Source organism: Triturus cristatus, chromosome 4_1, assembly GCF_964204655.1.
Source record: "Triturus cristatus chromosome 4_1, aTriCri1.1, whole genome shotgun sequence".
In the NCBI taxonomy this organism is placed as follows: Eukaryota; Metazoa; Chordata; class Amphibia; order Caudata; family Salamandridae; genus Triturus; species Triturus cristatus.
In genome coordinates, this window is record NC_140585.1 from 1,347,614,303 (window position 1) to 1,347,633,996 (window position 19,694).

General features: G+C 45.2%; 1 protein-coding gene across 2 annotated transcripts in view; it reads left to right on the forward strand.

Moving 5' to 3' along the window:
• The window catches only part of LOC146856657 (lactoperoxidase-like), a 1,363,087-nt gene that overhangs the window by 452,134 nt on the left and 891,259 nt on the right, over positions 1-19,694 (forward strand). For both annotated transcript variants that reach the window (XM_085654837.1, XM_085654836.1), the window contains exon 6: positions 16,868-16,991. In XM_085654837.1, the coding sequence (XP_085510963.1) occupies positions 16,868-16,991 (124 nt within the window). The remainder of the gene's footprint in view (positions 1-16,867; positions 16,992-19,694) is intronic.

Below are 19,694 nucleotides of genomic sequence, written 5' to 3' on the forward strand. Positions count from 1 at the left end.
CAGGGGTTATCATGCACAAGTTGTTGAATGAAAACCTACAGCAGGAGCAAGGCATCCTTGGTAACATGGGGTTATCTAGTCACCCTGCTAATGTCTGTCATTGATTCCCCGTTTTTTCCTGTCTGTAACTAGATTATGGTATCTCTTCTGTGTATACCGGATGGCGTTGTACCTCAAACTACTATGTCTTCCAGGAGCAAGTAAGCAGCACTCCTCAGCATTGAGGCATCCACGCAGACAGGAGTGCTGCACAGGTAGGAGCATGGATCTGGTAACCTGCAGTCACAGAAGCAGTGCTTATAAAGGCTACCCAGAGCTGTCAGAAGCAGCTCGAACTCTCACCCTCATCTTTCCCTTCAGTGATGTGCCTGTCGGTCTGGGTCCAAAGCAACTACTTTAATTTAAAGGCTGATCTGCAGCATCACTGTCAACAGAGCCTTTAGCTCTGTGACAGGCTGCTTGCGGCTGGTGTGTTCTGATGCTTGCTGCAGGGCTGGGCAGGTCGTGGCGCCGCTTGCCGACTAGGGCGGACTGCTCAGCTCGGATTAATGATTTATATTAGGGTTGAGGCTGCTATACTAGTTTTGAAATAATAAAAAACAGCCTGGCTGTGACCTATGTGTGCCTCATCCTCACTCTCCGGTGTAATTTGTAATATTTATATTGCTCAATAGAAAGTGTCACTCATAATCATTGAAACGTTTACTCATAATTACTTTGAAATTATGAAAATGTCACACATGGCAATCTGAAACCTTGGCAGCTAAGTTTTCTGCCGAGTGATTTGCCTTTGCCTGTGCCTTTGCTCTCCAGCAGCCCATATCACTTGAATGCTCCATATCATTTAACCACAGCTGTGCACAGTGAGTCAGCCTGTCTGTTTGTACCCTTTTCCTCTAACATGGAAGATATGTGACTTCTTCACCTTGCAGTCCCCCAGTTTTTTGTAACAAATCATGTACATTCATCTAAAAACGTATATAATTTATTGTACATGTAATATGCACATGTTGATGTAAAGCGCTCTGACAACCTGCATTGGGATGAGTAGGGCTATACAAGAAAAAATAGTGGCACTTAAATTATTTCAATGCCTCCTCAGGTGTAGTAATCAATCAATCAAACATTTGTAAAGCGTGCTACTCACACCCATGACGGTCTCAAGGCGCTAGAGGGGGTGGGTGATGGCGCAGGTACTGATCGAACAGCCAGGTCTGGAGAACTCTCCTGAAGGTCAGCAGGTCCTGGGTCTGTCGCAGGTGGATGGGGAGGGTGTTCCATGTCTTGGCGCCGAGGTGGGAGAATGACCTGCTGCCGGTAGTAGTTCAGCGGATGCGTGGGACAGTGGCGAGGGCGAGGTCAGTGGAGCAAAGCTGTCGGTTCGGGGTGTAGAAGGTGAGTCGTTCGTTGAGGTAGGCTGGTCCGGCGTTGTGGAGAGCTTTTTGAGCGTGGGTGAGGAGCTTGAAGGTAATCCTCTTGTTGACCGGGAGCCAGTGAAGGTCTCTCAGGTGGGGGGTGATATGGCTGTGGCGAGGGATTCCGAGGATGAGGCATGTGGAAGCGTTTTGTATGCGTTGGAGTCGTTTCTGGTGTTTGGCCGTGGTTTCCGTGTAGAGGGCGTTGCCGTAGTCCAGCCTGCTGCTGACGGGGGCTTGGGTGACCGTCCTTCTGGTTTCGGTGGGGATCCATCTGTAGATCTTGCGGAGGGTGTTGAAGCAGGAGGAGGAAACAGTGTTGTCTTGCTGGGTCATAGAGAGCGTTGAGTCCAAGATAAACCCCAGGTTGTGTGCATGGTTGGTGGGTGTTGGGGCAGCTCCCAACGTGATCGGCCACCAGGAGTCGTTCCATGCACGGGGGGTGGAGACGAGGATGAGGACCTCCATTTTGTCAGAGTTCAGTTTCAGACGGCTGGTCTTCATTCACTCTGCGACGGCCTTCATTCCCTCGTGAAGGTTGGATTTGGCGGTGGCTGGGTCCTAGGTGAGGAAGAGGATCAGCTGGGTGTCGTCGGCGTAAGAGATGATGTTGAGATGGTGCGCTCGGACGATGTCGGCGAGCGGTGCTATGTAGATGTTGAAAAAGGTCGGGCTGAGGGATGATCCTTGGGGTACGCCGCAGGTGATCGTGGTGGCTTCGGATCGTAACGGGGAGAGGCGGACTCTCTGGGTTCTGCCGGTGAGGAAGGAGGTGATCCATTCAGGGTTTTGTTCCAGATCCCTGCCTCGTGGAGGCGTGTGCGTAGGGTGTCGAAGGCGGCCGAGAGGTCTAGGAGGATGAGGGCTGCTGTTTCGCTGCTGTCCAGCAGGCTCCTGATGTCGGTGGCGGCGATGAGGGCGGTTTCGGTGCTGTGGTTGCTGCGGAAACCGGAGTGGGAGGAGTCCAGGTTGTTGTTCTCCTCCAGGAACTGGGTCAGTTGTCGGTTTGCAGTCTTCTCAATGACTTTTGCCGGAAACGGGAGCAGGGAGAAGGGTCCAAAGTTCTTGAGGTCCTTTGGGTCCGCTTTGGGCTTTTTGAGTAGGGCGTTGATTTCGGCGTGTTTCCAGCTCTCCGGGAAGGTGGCGGTTTCGAAGGAACTGTTGATGATCTTTCGGAGTTGGGGTGCAATAATGGAGGTTGCTTTGTTGAAGATGTAGTGGGGGCAGGGGTCAGAGGGTGAGCCGGAGTGGATGGTGGTCATGATTTTGAAGGTGTCTTCGTCGTTGACGTTGTTCCAGGAGAGCAGGAGGTCGGTGTGTATGGAGGGCGTTGAGGGGGTGTTGGCAACTGTCGTCGGTATCTGGGTGTCGAAGCTTTCGTGGATGTCTGCGATCTTGCAGTGGAAGAAGGTGCCCAGGGAGTTGCAGAGTTCTTGCGACGGCGGGATGTCGTTGGAGCTGGAGTGGGGGAGGCGAGTTCTTTCACAATGCTGAAGAGCTCTTTGCTGTTGTGTGTGTTGTTGCCCATGCGTTCCTTGAAGAAGGTCCTTTTGGTGGATCGGATGAGTTGGTGGTGCTTACGTCTGGCATCCTTGATGGCCGCGTAAGGGAAAGACCAACACATCTGACGTTCTTACAGTGCATGCATATCTCCTAACTGAACAAAGTGAAAAGCTGCCTCTCTTAAGTATGTGTGAAGTGCTAACAAGGTGTGAGCCTTTGCTTCCCCTCCGCTTCATTTGCATCAGGTGTGAGGCTCCTGACTGCTCCCAGCCAAGAGACTGGTACAAAAGGAGGCCTCCTCAAATTCGACCTTGGTTATGGGTCCAGCAGGAGTCTTAAATAAGAAAGCCTCTCCCCTCCTACACGTTGTTGCTTGTTGAAGATGGAAAGCACACAATGTGCAGACGCTGCTGAAAGTGACCCAGTGTTTGGAAATTACACTGGGAGGAGTTCAGCACATTATTCAGTGGGGCCCAAATTCTTGGCAGGGTGGACGGCGTTCACCCTGTGAAAATAGTGGGTGGACATTGTCCAACTGCGTGTACCCCCGACTTGTGCCTTGCTCACTGGAAAGTGGCTGGCTAGGAGTGAGGGACAGCAATTGCACCACAGATGCTGGGACCAGTCTAATCAATTAATTAATTAAATAATCAAGCCTCCTTCATCAAGGACAGTTTGCTGATTGTATTGCTGGGGTGGGATACTACATCCCACAACATTCTTGGCCCCGATGGAAGTGAAAGGCGCCGAAGCGCCATAAAAACATCCAAGAGAAGCGACCCATGCGAAGACCAAGAGCCGGCCAATTTGCGCCTGGCTGATGCTGTGCTGGCCCAAACCGTGGAGAGTTTTGCTGGAGCAAGGGGGCTTCATATGGGGCCAGGTGCAACAACTTGTAAATTGCCCACTGACCTGATGGATTCAGTGGGGCATTCACCTCCAAATCACCAAGTTTCTAAGAAACCTAAACGGGCTACTAGAAGTAAGGTTCCAGTGCAGGGATCTCCACATGTGTGTCCTTTCTTATCCATGGACAGTGTCAATCAGACATCTGGAAGTATGGGTTTAAATTGATCAATGAATGGAGCAACGAAGCCCAGCTGGGTGGTATAACTTATGGGTGAGCTACTTGATAATATTAAAGAAGGGATAAAGGAGGAATTTTCCCCAATGATGGTCAGATTAAGAGAGGTGGAAGCACTGGCTAAATCTCATTTAAAACTACCACTGATGGATCAGCCTAGGGCTTTTGATGTTGGCTCAGATTCTTTGCCTCAAAATAGCTCAACAGTTGCTCTGCACCCTAGCAAAAGAAGGAGTGGTACACTAGCTATAGAGGCCTATTCATCAGATGGCAGCCAAACTGCCAGTTCATTGTTGAATCCTTGTGGAAAAGCCAGAGAATGTACTTTGCAACTGGCCTGCTCGGACCAAATGGTGGCTGACAATGAGCATAAAGAAACCTGGGGCCGTATTACAATAAGTGCCCCGGGGTTGCAACGGGCGTTTGCACCCGCTTTGCGTGCCCCGGGGCACTTTGTTATTATAGAAGGGCACGCAGATGCTTTTGCGTCCCCTTCCATAATACCGATAGCGCCGGCACACTTAAAGCGCCAACGCTACCTTCAGAGGGCGTCCCCTCATTTGCATAGGGACGTGCCTTATGCAAATGAGGGAATTCCTTTGACTCTGCACCCGCGCCATATTACAGAAGCGGGCGCAGAGTCAAAGGAGCCCTCAGGAGGCGCACTAACAGTGCACCATTTAAAAGGTGGCGCACTGTCAGTGCGCCTCCTGACAGCAGCCCTCTGCAGGGGGTAAAGGGGGTCACATGGACCCCCCAGACATTCCCTTGCAGACGGGTGCAGTCACTGAGTGCACTTGCCTGCAAGGGGATCTCTATTACCCTGTAAAAGTGCAGGCGTGTGCCACCTGCCCTGTGAAAACACAGAGCAGCTGCTCCTTGTTTTCACATAAATGCGCTGCCCTGGGGGCAGCGTGAGTTCGCGGCTGCCCTGGGGGCAGTGCATACAACATAATAGGGTGCATTGTGATTATTTGTACCTGGCGCACCTTATGAAAGGTGCGCTGGCCGCAAACAATCACTATGCATAATACGGCCCCAGGAATCTACTTGTGATTAGTTTGCCCCCTGCAGTCTGCCTGTATTTGATGGTGCTGTCGGGTGTCCCGTGCCTTAGAATGGGCCAGTCTGAAATTTTTTTTGAACTTAAGAATAAGTGTTTAAATGGGCTGGGTCCCAACAAAAACTTCCCTTTGTCGCAGGTTAACAATGCTCTCTTTACTCGTAGGGTGAGGTGGATAGGGAAAGGACTGAAAGATAAAGAGGGTGACTGTAAAGTCACAAACTTCAGAGAACCTGGTGTGGTCCAGAAATTGTTGTTTGTTTATGTTTTTAGGGGTCCTGGAGATGTGGGGGCATCAAGATTGATTCTTCTTCCCTTAGGATATTTTTATAAACTGTATACTGACACAAACCACCTAACAGCGCTCCTTTGAATAATTTTCGACCATCAGCCCAAAACATACATGGTAATTTTCATCTTGGCATAAATCAGATTCAGACATGTAACACTTATAATGTTCCAGTCCACAACAGATTTGGGCCCCTTGATCAAGTCGATTGATTGATAGCTCACAAAGTCCCCCATGCATATCCAATTCTACTAGGGCCGTTCAACACATTGGGGGTGCTCAAGCTGTGTCTCTAAAAACTAGCTCACCTATTTCTTATGTAGGAACTTATCTTAAAATAAGCCAGAAAGTGACCTAGTTATAAGGAGCCAGGTTCTCTTCCCTTTTAAAATGTATCTAGAGCCTCTGAGCTCTAAGACAATGAAGAAAGAACCAAAATAAAATTGAAATCTTGCCTTTCCTTAGCCCTCAGAAAGTTACAATGTTTGGTCTGGGTGAGTCTACTAATAATGATGACACGGGGAGAAAACCAACCCTGAGGATAGTATCATGGAAAATTGCTGATATTGGTTTGAAACTTATTAATCCAGACTGGGAGGCATTTGTTGGTGATTATGACATTTGTCTCTGTCAAGAAACGTGGCATTGTTCTCAAATTGACTGGTCTGGGTGTGCTTCTTATGGCATAGCAACTTTAGCAGGGACGTAGATGTAGACCTTCCAGTGGCCTATTGACATGGGTAGTGGCACATATAGGTGGTACCATGTTGAGCTCAGAGGAGCTCTCTAAGTATGTTTTGTGTGTTACAATTCAAATTATTCCAGGCCTCACCATCAGTATTTATAGCACATATCTGATACCCTCAGCCAGTAAATCAGAACCCCCATTTTAACTCCCCTTATATTGCATATGGCTAATTTAACCCCAACAGTGTTGAAGATTCTAACAAGTGAGGTCAACTGCCAGTTTGTCCTTTTGATATCCCCTATTGTGCATCTCTCTCTGAAGAAGATAGATTTTGGTCTATTCCCAACCTTACTCTCTGTCCCATAAAAGAAAATGGTCCCCATTCGCAATTCAAATGAATGCGGCAACTCTAAATCAGAGCATTCTTGCGTGCAGTGGTAGGGCAAACCCCAACAGGGATGGGAAACCTCCCTTTAAAAGAGCAACTTATTTGAGTTTAATTGATTATATCATGGTTGACGTCAGGCTCTGGCCCCATGTCTTGGATATGGCTGTGATCAATAGAAAATAAATCTACCACAACCCATTGCAACTCATTCTTGGTTTAACTAAGACTAATTATTTCACTATGCATATCCAGTGCTTGGATGTTAGATGTCAACCATCCCATAATAAAAGAAGAATCCAATGGCATCATATGAGCCGCTCAGAAGTAACCATGAGGTGTATTTATATCGTAGTCGAGAAGAGCTTTGGAGCCTATTCCAACCTTGGCCTTTATTTAGATCAGGTAACTTGCCTTAAAGCAATAGGAGAAATACATCTTACCCTTTGAGGATCTCCCCCCCCAAAAAATTCTATACATAAGTGGGGAACCAGGGTAAAAAAAGTGATGTCGCCTCATGGTATAATAAACAAAGTCGCCAGGCTATAAAGGCTTTGATAAGATCGCTTAAGACCAAGAACAGGGAGGAGATCCAAATAAGTAGATCTGGATATAATAAAATCATCAAACAAGCTGAAAAAGATTGGGATTGTGAGAATTGGGAGTTGTTGCTGGCAGCAACTTGAGAAAAAAAACATACCACCTTTTGGAATATTGTTGCAAAGGGCAACGTGAAGGGGCTGCCAAGTCGGAGAACAACATAGCAGCAGAGGAATGGATTTCCCACTTTGCTCGCTTATAGTCACTCTAACAAGGTAGTGAACTCCACCCAGAGTACCCAAGGGACCCATATTTTGACCCAATTGTTTCTATTAGCTCTGAGGTGTTTCCCCTAAAACCTGTGAAGAAGTGGATCAAGCAATTAGGAAAGCAGTTCCCCATACAGCCCTGGGGTCGTATTATGCATTGTGATTGTTTGCACCCGGTGCACCCTACGGGCTAAGGAAATTAAATACTCCATGCTCTATCCATTGACACTTCATGTAACTGCTGAGGAAAAAGTTTTGAAATTCGCTACCCCGGAGGAGGCCTGTGACTGGTTGGATGGATGGCAAACTGTGGGGAAACAACAACGTACACCTAGAGACACTAATACACCAACAGCAGTTTAAATCAGGCTACGAACTCTCCAAACAATTGCTAAAATGGAGGGGAGGCGAGTGAATAACGCAAGGCTGGTTAGCGACATAACAATTCTGGACTGATCATGAGATTAAAACCCGATCCTAACCATCTGTGCGGGTGAGCCTCTTGAAAGCGGGTCGCTCAGATAAAATTGCGGACTACAATTTTCCAATATGTCTCACACTCATTCAATTTCCCCCAATGGACAATATATTCAAATTGGTTAGAAAAATGATAACAGAATAAATGGGGGAGGAACGGGGAGTTAGGCCGGCAAGCTCAGGCTTGGCTTATTCCTGCCCCGATGTTTGGTGTGTCAGTTTTAGGGCGACAGGCGCTCTGCAGTTTGGGGAGGTGGGAGGTTTTACTCCCAGCTTGCAGAGTAGCAAAGAGGGGAGAGTTTTATGGGGTTTGGCTTCAAGTTTGTATGTTTGATGGTGTTATTTCTTTGATCAACAGATGTCCAGCCATGTTACACAAGGGAATCAGGGAAGGGGAACCAGGAGGGATTGGGCCTACACCTCAACGCACACCTAGTCAGAACCGAACTGATACACTACTTAATGAATCACACGTCCACATGGATACATGACACACACCCAAAAATTCCACTCACTCAACCAAAACCCCCGGGAGACGAATGGTGAGAATTATGACCTGGGATTTTAATGGTCTAGGCAACAAAATAAAATGCACAATGGTAGTGCAATACATCCGATGGTAAGCACCAGACATAGTTCTGCTACAGGAGACACATTTGACCTGGGACAGATTTTGCTACAAACTGCAAGCCCACGCAGGATTTACTACTGGGTCACAAGGTGTGGGGATACTCGTCAAAACCAGCACAGCTTTTGCCTGGGAGGGTCCAGACCTAAATATATGTTCAGTTTATATACCACCCAGGGTGTGTGCTACCACAATACCGGCCTTAAGTACATTACTCCTAGAATTCCCACTGGGAACGTTGGTTTTTGGTGGAGATTGGAACGCAGTAATGGACCCGGACAAAGATAGGATCTGGAAAGCTGGGAGGGACGTAGGGTCAGATGCCCCGAGAACTTTTGTTCACGCCCTGGGATTAGTAGACCTCTGGAGGGAGCACAACCCCTCATTAGAACAATTCACATTCTTCTCTGCACCAGATGGGGGCTTTTCCAGGAGGAACTATTTATTAACACCATCCACCGAGGGAGGCCACTTTAGAGGGGCAAAGTATAGAGCTAGTGGCATATCTGACCACTCACAGGTTGAGTTGAACTAATGGTACTTGTGGCTCCTCAAGATGGAAAAGCCAGAAATTAGATTTGAGTACGAACTGTGCTGTACTTTCAGGAGAATGTTGGGTAAGTAGACTCGACTTGCACTCTATGGGAGGCCTACAAGGCAGATAAGAGGGCATGCACAAGCGGTAGCTGGGGTTAAAAAAAAGAGCAGAAACTGCAATACGAAGCTCTGGAAAGGGAGATATCCCAGCTAGAGGGAGCGTTAGGGGGGCCCGATGTACCTAACCCTCGCACAAAACATTTAATCCGCCTTAAGCAACATGAGCTGAGAGATATAGCTGACGAGAAAGCTAGAGAATATGCTAGAGAGTCCTAAAAGCAGATATTTAAAGTAGGAGCTAAAGCATCTAAATTGATGGTGTGGTTGGAAAAGCGAGACCAGTTCCTCAACTGTGTACTACAGATCAAAACTCCAAAAGAAGACTACTGTAGGACAGGTGAAAAAATAGCCACAGAATTTGTGAATTATTATGAGTGCCTATATAGGACCTCCATAACTAGAGCACAATTGGATTGCGCAGAGCTCCTCCAGGAGATTAACATCCCCACCATAACTCTTGATGACAGAGAAGACCTGGATAGAGACATAACCACAGAGGAGATCTGTGGTGCGATCAGCGCCTCACAATCAGGTAAGGCGACAGGTCCCAATGGCATACCTAGTGAACTATATAAAAGTAAGCAACGCTGGGGGCCCCACACATGTTGAGCATGTTTAAGGAATTGCTGGAGAGGGGTTGCATGCTGGAAGACCAGCACCAGGCAGTAATTGTAGTTATCCCTAAACAGGGTAAACTCATGTAGGATTGCACCTCCTACAGGCCGATTTCACTCCTAAAAGCCGAAGTTAAAATCCTGGCCAAGGTCCTGGCGCTTCGGCTTACCAAGGTAATAATGCACATTATTCACCCGGTTCAGTCCGGATTCATGCCTCATCGGAGTACCAGGTTAAACCTGTGACGCCTCTATGGAGTTTTACAAACTACTAGGGACGCACCTGGAGAAAGTGCTGTACTGATTTCCCTTGATGCACACATGGCCTGTAATAGCATGGAGTGGCAGTATTTATTTGCGGTCTTGAGATGGGCCTAGGCTCTAAGTTCTGTGTGTGGAATCAATTACTAAATGCTGATCCCCTGCTGCGAGTTAAAGTGAACGGAGCGGTTTGTAGACAAGTAATGTTGCATAAGGGTACAAGACAGGGATGCCCACTCTCTCTCATGCTCTTTGCCCTGGCAATGGAGCCGCATGCAACATGGGTGATGGGAGATCTGCTTATAAAAGGCATCTCTGGGGGTGGCAGGAGGTGGGAAGATAGAATCTACTTGTATGCTGATGATGTATTTCTATATGTCACAAAGCCCTGCTCCACGATTAACCGCATACTTCATATTTTTCATCCATTTGTCAGCTATTCGGGTTACCAGATAAATTAGAAAAAATCCCTGGTATTTGTCCTGTCAGGAGAGACACCAAATCTCCTGACCATAGGGAAAGAACTAATGTTTAGGGATAAATTTAAATATCTCTGCATGGTTATCTCCCGAGCTGAGGCAGGCTTTCTAGACGATAACCTGTGGCCTCAATTGCGTAGGCTACGAAGTGATATTTCCAATTGGAGAACGCTACCACTCTCGCTGATGGGGAGAGCAGCTATTTTTAAAATGATGGCGCTCCCGCATCTACTCTATGTTCTACAAAACTCCCCTTATAAGATTCCCCTAGATTTCTTCCGCAAAATAGACTCAGAAATTAGACAGCAGTTGTGGGGAAGTGCAAATTCCATGATAGCACTCCATAAACTACAACAAGGAGTATATGAGGGTGGCCTAGCGATTCCGGACATTAAGAAATATTACTGGGCATCACAGTTGGTCACGCTTAATGAATGGGTGTTTGCAGACAGAAAGGAACCTGCATATCGGGTTGACAGATGTGCCATGGGATGGAATGGGTTCCTGGAAGCACTATACACTAATAAAATGGAGAGAGCGCTACTGGCTCATACACAAACCACAGTCAAGGTTTGGAGGGAGTCAACTAAATTCCTGGGAAGGACGGATGACAGAGGGCACTCCCCTATGGTGCAGTGATCTGCTAAAGGAAGTGGGTGGGTTGCAGGGATTCCGCAGTTCGTCCTTACTAGGTATAGAGCACCTGGGAGATATCTGGACTAGACAGGGACTGATGGAGTTCCATGAAATACAGGCAGAATATCAGATGTCGGATACCAAAGACTTCCGCTATATAGAACTAAAACATGCCCTCAAATCACTTATCACACTAGTGGATCAAATACCCGTATACTCACCGCTGGAAGACCCAGGTGCTAATTGACCCGAAATTAGAAAGGTCAACCTTCCTTATTTATAAAAAGATTATGAATAATACAGCAGATCCATTTGGAGCTATCCAAGATGCATGGGAGGGTGAGATAGGGAACCTAGAGGATGTTGACTGGGCAGAGGCTATACAGAGCTCCAGATAAGTGGCAATACGAGCTAGATCCCAGCTCATACAAATAGGTATACTACACAGATCCTATACAACCAGGACCAGACTCTACCGCATTGGTAGGAATGATACGGATAAATGTTTGAGGGGATGCGACAATATAGGCACTTCTTTCACACATTATGGGACTGCCCGTAATACAGAGATACTGGAATAAAATCATGCAGGTGATGTCTACAGTTATTGAGAAAAGTGTCCCATTAGATGCCAAATGGCATATACTACGCATTACAGGAGAGGCCAGGCGGCCAAAGTATACCACTCTATGGTTCATGATGGCTAAAAGGAATACAGCCAGAAGCTGGGGAACAAAGGACCCCCCCCCAAAGTCAATGATTTGAAAACAGACCTTGACTGGTGTTGTGCAGCTAAAAAAACATACCAGAGCCGAGGTTGCCCGGGCAAATGGGATACAATTAGGAACAAATGGATAGAGTTCAGAGGGATCTGAGAGGAGATAAGACTTAAATAGTTATAACCTGTGGTTTCGTAACGTTGAGGTGTACACGACCAGGGTTACTGAATTTATGATTTGAGTGTGGTCAATGTGAATATATTCTGATGAAACATTTATTTTGACACAATAAGTGACTTTAATCCGGATTTCTGTACTAAGCAGAGTTATGTACTATTGTAACGTGAAGTGAAACATCTAACTGATCAACAAAAAGATTTAAAAAAAAAAAGAAAATCTAATAAAAAAATTAAAGCAGCAGATTGGTGGCCTAATGAAGAGTTATCGAGGGCTCAACTACAAACTGTTTTCCCCAGCTCTCCAACTCTATTCAGATCAGTCCTTGGGGGTAGTCTTGTATGGAGCAGAGCTTTGGGGTCATAAAAAATCTAACTGTTAGATATGGTGGAAAATCCTTTTTTGAGGCAGGTGCTGTCTATTCCGATCAGCACCCCCCTGATTGCCCTAATGTTTGATGCTGGCTTTAGACCAATCTTGGAGCGGGCGGCGATTAGACCCCTAATTTTTTGGGAGGAGAATTTGGGTTACTTCCATATTAATATATTACCGTAAAGGTCTTGGGTATCCTGCTACTACAGATCTCCCCTAGATGAGATATGTCAGAGAAACGTTTTCTGAATTGGACTCAGCAAATCTGTGGAAAGATCCTGGGGTAGTTGCTGTTCCATTTCAGTAATTGAATCTGCATCATTGTTTAGATGTTATCGGCTTAATAAGCTCCTAACTTTATCAACATCGGGTACATTAACAGGTGCATTTTTAATGACAAATTATTTTTATTGTGCAAAGTCTTTTCTAGACGATACTGAACTAAATCTTGCCAAGAAATGTAACATCCATTTTAGATATGGTACTTTGCCTCTTCGCGCTTTCCCCTTAAGATGAGTGAAGTCACCAGACCTCGCGGTTATGGGCTGCCCATCTTGTGGGTATGCGTGAGAATCTGTAGTGTAGCCCATATGTTGTGTTTCTGTCCTGCTTACAGCAGGGCGAGGGCTAGGTGGATGATTCCAAATTGCAGATTTCTAGCTGTCCGAATGCACCTGGAGGTGTGTAGAATTCTTCGGACTGTTTTGTCGGCCCCTATGGTTTTTGCAGTATCGAGGTCCTTAGTGAGTATGTGGCCTGTATGGAAGAAAATGAGAGTAGTTGCCTAATCTGATAAATTAGGAATTTGTGTGGTGTGCAATTGATAATGATTCACTGATTTTAAGATTTTTAAATCCTTTGTGTTAGGAAATTGTGTGATTCTGTAATATTTCGTTTTTGTTTTTATGTATTTATTATTTTAAGAATATGAATGTATTTTATGATCATATTTGTATGTCTCTTATGGTATGTTTTTACCGAAATAAAGAGTGTTGAACTGAGCTGACTTTAAATTTAGTTTTTATCTTTTCACTTTTACTGTTGGTTTGAAGACCGAGATCAGATATCAGTCTAGTTTCCTGACAAAGTGCTGCTTACTTTTTTTTTATTGAAATAGGTGTTTACTTTTCTATTCTGTTACTGCAAAGTGTAAGAATTGTGGAAAGCTAACTATGTGTCAATCTTGTTGACGTGACAGGAAAGGACATTGTGTGTTTCTAACAAACAACAAAAATGTCAATACCTATAAATGAAGTGTACACATATAATATAACGTGTATTTGTAAAGCACACGTTCACCCAAGGACATCCTTGCACTGAGTAACATATGTGTATTGTTACCCAACTCAATGGTACTCATTTTTATTGACTTTAGAAGGATAAAAAGCTGAGTGGACCCGTCAGTATTTGAACCTGTGACCGTGAGGTCGAACATAGTCCCCAACAGCGGATGCATTAGTCCACTAAGCCACCAGACAACAAAATAAACAAACAGTTAGGAAAGCACAGATTAAGTGTTTTTTCCAATTCTGATAGTGTGATAGAAACAAAGATTTTAGATTTTAGGAGGATCAAAACAAATCAAGACATTTGGGCATGTGAAAATGACAAATATTCGCTGAAACCCAATTTCTACACATTCTTGTTTGTGCACTACATAGTTTTAAAAGTAAAACTGTATGTCTATACAAATGTAAAGGTAATTTCAATGGAAGATGTGCTGTCTGTAATGAGTGTGCTACCATACCATGCATTAGTTATATATTTGTGACAGTGTGTGCCTAAATGCATTACGAGCTACATACAACATCCTTATCACTCTCCTGCTAAGTGGGTGTGTCTAATTTGTGACACTTTTTCTTTGTTTGGTTCTTGAATTTTTCAGAATCCCTATGAGTTCAGTGATGTAACACTGATGGCAGAACCCCCACTCTGAAAATTGTTCCAACACCAGTGCTTACTAGGGCCATTGGAGCTCTTACAGCTCTGCAAGTTACTGTTAGCTCCGTTCGATTTCCTGAGCTGCATGAGACAGACTTCGAGTAGCAGAATCCACTGAAGCATCTGCAGGGGACTGAATGGCCGAGTAGTGCGTATGTTCACTTTTGTAAATTGAAAGTGGGTCATTTGGTCCTGGCTACCTGCTTCCAGCTGAGGTCAAAGAAGAATTTATGCCCATGCTACTGATAATCACAGTAATTACGGAGTTCAACCTGAGTGGTGGAGGTCAGGCGATGGCGGTTAGTAAATAAACATATAGCATAGGGCCAACAACCCTGAGCTAACAGGGACTCTGGGTGAGTGTCTGAAAAGTTTCAGGGCTCTGTCCATCATCTCCTTGTGTTTGCTTTGTTCGCCCTAAGTTGGCAGGGCATGCCCAGACTTGGATTCCTTGCTCAATTTGACACTTTGTCACTGGATTCAAGCTAGCCTGGTTGATGAGGGGTGTAACACCAAATCTGGTAACAGGATGCTTATTTCCAGTCCAGGGAAGACCTGGCTACCAGTTTGGGCTGGACTGTTCTATGAGGAACAGGGTCAAGACTGATTTGCATATGGCTGGGGCTGAATTGGGGTAGCGAAATGAGCTAAAGAACGATGATCGATTGAAACCAGATCTGTGACTGGGGGTGAGTGTCTGAAAAGTTTCCGTGCTCCGTCCATCATCTTCTTGTATTTGCTTTGCTCACCCTAAGTTGGCAGGGTATGCCCAGACAAGGATTCCTTGCTCACTTTGAAACTTTGACACTGGATTCCAGCTAGCCTGGCTGATGATGGGTCCGTGAAACCGGTTCCAGGATGCTTGTTTCCGGTCCAGGGCAGACCTGGCTACCAATGCGGGCTGGACTTTTCCCATGAGGAACAGGGTCAAGACTGATTTGCAAATGGCTGGGCCTGAACTGGGGTAGCGAAGTGTGCTAAAGAACGATGATGGATTGAACCCAGATAGGTGATTGAGGGTGAGTGTCTGAAAATTTTCAGCACTCCATCCATCATCTCCTTGTGTTTACTTTGTTCGCCTTAAGTTGGTGGGTTATGCCCAGACGTGGGTGCCTTGCTCACTTTGCCACTGGATTCAAGCTAGCCTGGCTGATGAGGGGTGTTACCCCGAAACCAGTCCCAGGATGCTTGTTTCCTGTCCAGAGAAGACCTGGCTTGGCAATTCGGGCTGGATTGTTTCCATGAGTAACAGGGTCAAGACTGATTTGAATATGGCTGGATATGAACTAGGGTGGCGAAGTGAGCTAAAGATCCTCGGTTGAGGCTTTAAATCCTTTTGAGAAAATGTTTTTTCGAAATAACGACAATGGTTCAAAAAGAAGTCAGTTCATCTGATACATTTATCTCCGTTGTTACATGAGTTAACTTCATTCACGAAGCGTCCAAGTTCCATAATACATTTGAATTATGGCTTGAATAATACACAATTATAATTCTCCCTTCATAATTCATGTAACAATGGCTATAAATATATCAGATGAACTGACCTCTTTTTGAACCATTGTCGTTCTTTCAAAAACACATTTCTCAAAAGAATTTAAAGCCTCAAACCGAGGATCTTTGGTGCCTAGGGGGACATTCCCCTTGGGGGGATGCAACTTTATCTCACGTCACGTTCTAGTATGGAGAACAATACCCCAGGAGCACCTTCCAACCTATAAGCAGAAGAACTTTCTCAAACTGTTGCAATCAGTAGTGCATGGGCCACAACTAGTTTTTGATTTGAAGCAACCTTTTAAGTACACAGCACCCTGCCCTATGGGCTGCCTAGGGCCTACCTTAATGGTGACATGTGTAATAATAGTGGATTTTAAGGCTTTGCAATGGGGTTTAAATGCCAAGTCGACATGGCAGTTTGAAACTGCATTCAGGCTGCAATGGCAAGCCTTGGACATGTTTTTAAGGTGCTACTTAAGCGGGTTGCACAATAAGTGCTGCAGGCCCACTGGTAGCATTTAATTTTCACACCCTGGATGTATGGTATACTACTCTACAAGGAACTTACAGGTAATTAAAGTATGCCAATTGGGTATGAGCAAATTAAACCATGTTTAGGGGAGAGACCACAGGCACTTTAGCAACAAGTGGAGGGAAAAAGGCAAAAACAATGTTTGGGGATGGCCATGCACAGAGGGCCTGGTCCAATAGGGTCCATATTTATAATGTAGCAGAACAACACTGTATAAACATTGGTTAGGTGTATAGTGTCAGGGCAGCAAGATTAACATATATAGAACGTTTCAATACAAAGAAGCAGGATTTTAAGGCTCATTTGAGCTCAGCCATGAAAAGTAACACTTAGATAGAAGGGTAGATGTTCCAGAGGTGATGTTCAAATTATTTAACAGATCTGAAGTTGGAGACTACTCATGTGGATTTGGGAACTGCTGGAATGTGTAAGTTGTCTTAGTGTAGGAGACTAAAGCGCCATGCAATCATCCCTTCAGTCAAGCTATGTTTCATAGCTCCTTTACCCAAACAAATACATTGAAATCAATGCCTTAAGACAGTACATAAACATATACTGTTGGCCTGTTTTTTCAGACAGTATAAACCTGCTCTGCTTGCTAGCGAGATGGGGGTCCTGATGTTCACTTTTTTTACCTACAGTTAATCTGTCACATGAGAAGCTACAAAGAATTTCCCAGGACATTCAGTGTGTTCCCGAGTCTGCTGTCACAAGTTGCCCGAAAAAGGATATTTACAGGAGCATCACTGGAGTGTGCAATCACAGGTATGTGTCCCTTAATATGCGTAACTGGGAGAAACCACAATAATGAAGGAGGTAAGGGTGGGCCTTCATCATTTTATATAGGTAGCAACTATTTAGTTGGCCCCCGGTAAATCGAGAATTGCATCTTCTATTTTACTTGACTGGTCGCTAAATAGTAGAAATTACATACTGGCAGCCATCAAACTAGCAGAGAAGATTCACTATTTGCTCAGCAGCTAGTTGCTTAGTAGAGATTCTGCAATTTTTGCTACTGGCTGTACAGGTAGCAGATAAAACATCACTAATTATACGGCTGCTGGCTAAATTTTAATGACTCTATACTGATTCACTGGCAGCCAATCAAATAAGAAGGAAACTTCACTATTTACCGGCCATTGGCTAAGTAGCGGAGGTTATGTACTAGTTTGCCAAAAGCCATGCACTTAGCAATGAAACTTTACTATTTACCTAGTCTGTGGCTAACTAACAGACATTATGTACTGCTTGGCTAGCGATCAATCAAACAGCAAACAAACTTCAGTCATTACCCTGCTACGGTTAAAACAGCAGACATGATGCACATTTGGTCAGTAGCCATAACAATAACAAATATGCTTCATAATTTATCTGAATGCTGATTAAACAGCAGAAAATATGTACTATTTGGCCGATGGCTTGGCAAATAGCAAAGAAATGTCACTATTTACCCAGCTGCTCGCTAAATAGCAGAATTGATGCACTGTTTGGCTGGTGGCCTTGCAAATAGGAAATAAGCTTAAATGTTTAGCCTGTTGCTGTCTGAACAGCGTAAATTTAGTGTTAATTTGCCTTAAGATTTCAACAGGTACTTAACCCCATGCGTGCTCATGACGGAACCACTCCGTCATGAGCCACGGGCGCCGTGTGCTCATGACGGAGTAGTTCCGTCATGCTGCGGCCGCTCTGCCCACGCGTCGCTGATTCCCCGCCTGTGCTGGCGAATAACGCGAGTGGGCGGAGTCGTGACGGAACCACTCCGTCATGAGCACAGCGCGCCCGTGGCTCATGACGGAGCGGTTCCGTCACGAGCATGGCGGCGCCGCGCTGACCCTGAACCCCCCCAGCGCCGCGGCGGAATTCGTGCCGCGGCGAAGGGGTTAAACTGCAAACAAGGAGTAAACAAAATTTGTATGCATCTCCTTATGCAAGTTAGGTTCTTGATTTATTTTTATTTCATTCACAAAACATGGTTGCAAATTGTGCAGATTTTTTATGAATGTAATAGTAGTTCACAAACTGACCTATGAACTATTATGTTGGTTCACAAAATACTGAATCACAGAGGTTGGCAGAATGATCTGCCTGTTTAATATTTATGAGGCAGGTGGCAGTTTGTGATCTGTAATCACAGAGATGGTGGCCTACCATGGGAGAGTTCAAAACTCGAAATGGTGTATATCAGTGGCATGGTTCCATCTAATCTTTAAGTGGATCTTATCAAAAAAGAAACAATTGCATAGGGCCCCTTATGAAGTAACCAATGCAGTATAATTGATAGGCTTCAGTACAGTCTTGTAAAGGAAGGAAGAAATCTTTGAGCCTGATTTAGAGTTTGGGGATGGAGTAAACTCTGTTGGGATGGATGAGGTAAATATTTCTGCCATCCTTAAGGAACCTCCACTGGCCACACCAGCCCTGCAGACAACTCTCTAAATTTACAAGAAGTGCATTCACAGCAGTTCCTCTTAATGCAGGAAACGTTTGGCGGACAGAATCATGAAATCAGACATGATGGCTGGCCTAATGGCAAACCTTTCAAAAGCTTTTTGTTTTTCAAAACCAAACTCCCAAAGTGGGAGTTTTTTCTTTTTTAAATAAAGGTTTTATATCCCTCAGATGCCGGGAGAGATCTGGCTGGGACTGGGGAGTCATAATTTTTTTCCCTGTTTCTTACAGCCAGATTTGCTTTAAATAGGGAGGATGATGTAAAGTCCTTTCTCCGATGGCCCCTACTCAGTCAGGGCATCAGAGGAAGTACTCCATTAACTGAGCCAATCAGCCAAGGAATGGGACCTTAATTAATTTAAGTGAATTTCACTGGAATATGAATTAATATTGTCAGTAAATCATAGAAAGAAATACAGGTAGCAATGACAGAACAAAAGAAACTGACAGATATTTTATTTTTTGACTTTATTTCAAATATTGTCAGTAATAGGACACTGAATAAATGGAGACACTCTGTTATCTCCATTCGTGTAACCCATGGATCGATCATTTCACAGTTCCACTTTTTTGCGTATTTCGGAGTTGTCTGGTTGGCTGGTTGAAAGGTCAGGCGGTGGTTGATGTAGGAGGGTCACGCACTGTGCAGGGCCTTGTTGGTGTGAGTCCGCAGCTTGAACTGGCATCTCTCTTGGACGGGGAGTCAGTGGAGGCTTCTGGGGGGGGAGTGAGGCTGTTTCACTTAGGGAGTTCAAGGATGAGTCTGGTTGTGGCGTTCTGTATAGTCGCAGTCGTTTGAGGAGGTGGTAGGTGGTTCTGGCATAGAGTGCATTTCCTTAGTCTAATTGAATTGTGATGAGGACTTGGGTCACCATTTTCCTGGTGCTGATGGGGATTCACCTGAAAATCAGCCAAGTATGCTGAGGGTTGGAAGCAGGAGAAGGCCACTGCATTGACCTGGTGCTTGATGGAGAGATTGCTGCCCAGGATGATTCAGAGGTTGCGAGCATGGGTGGTGGA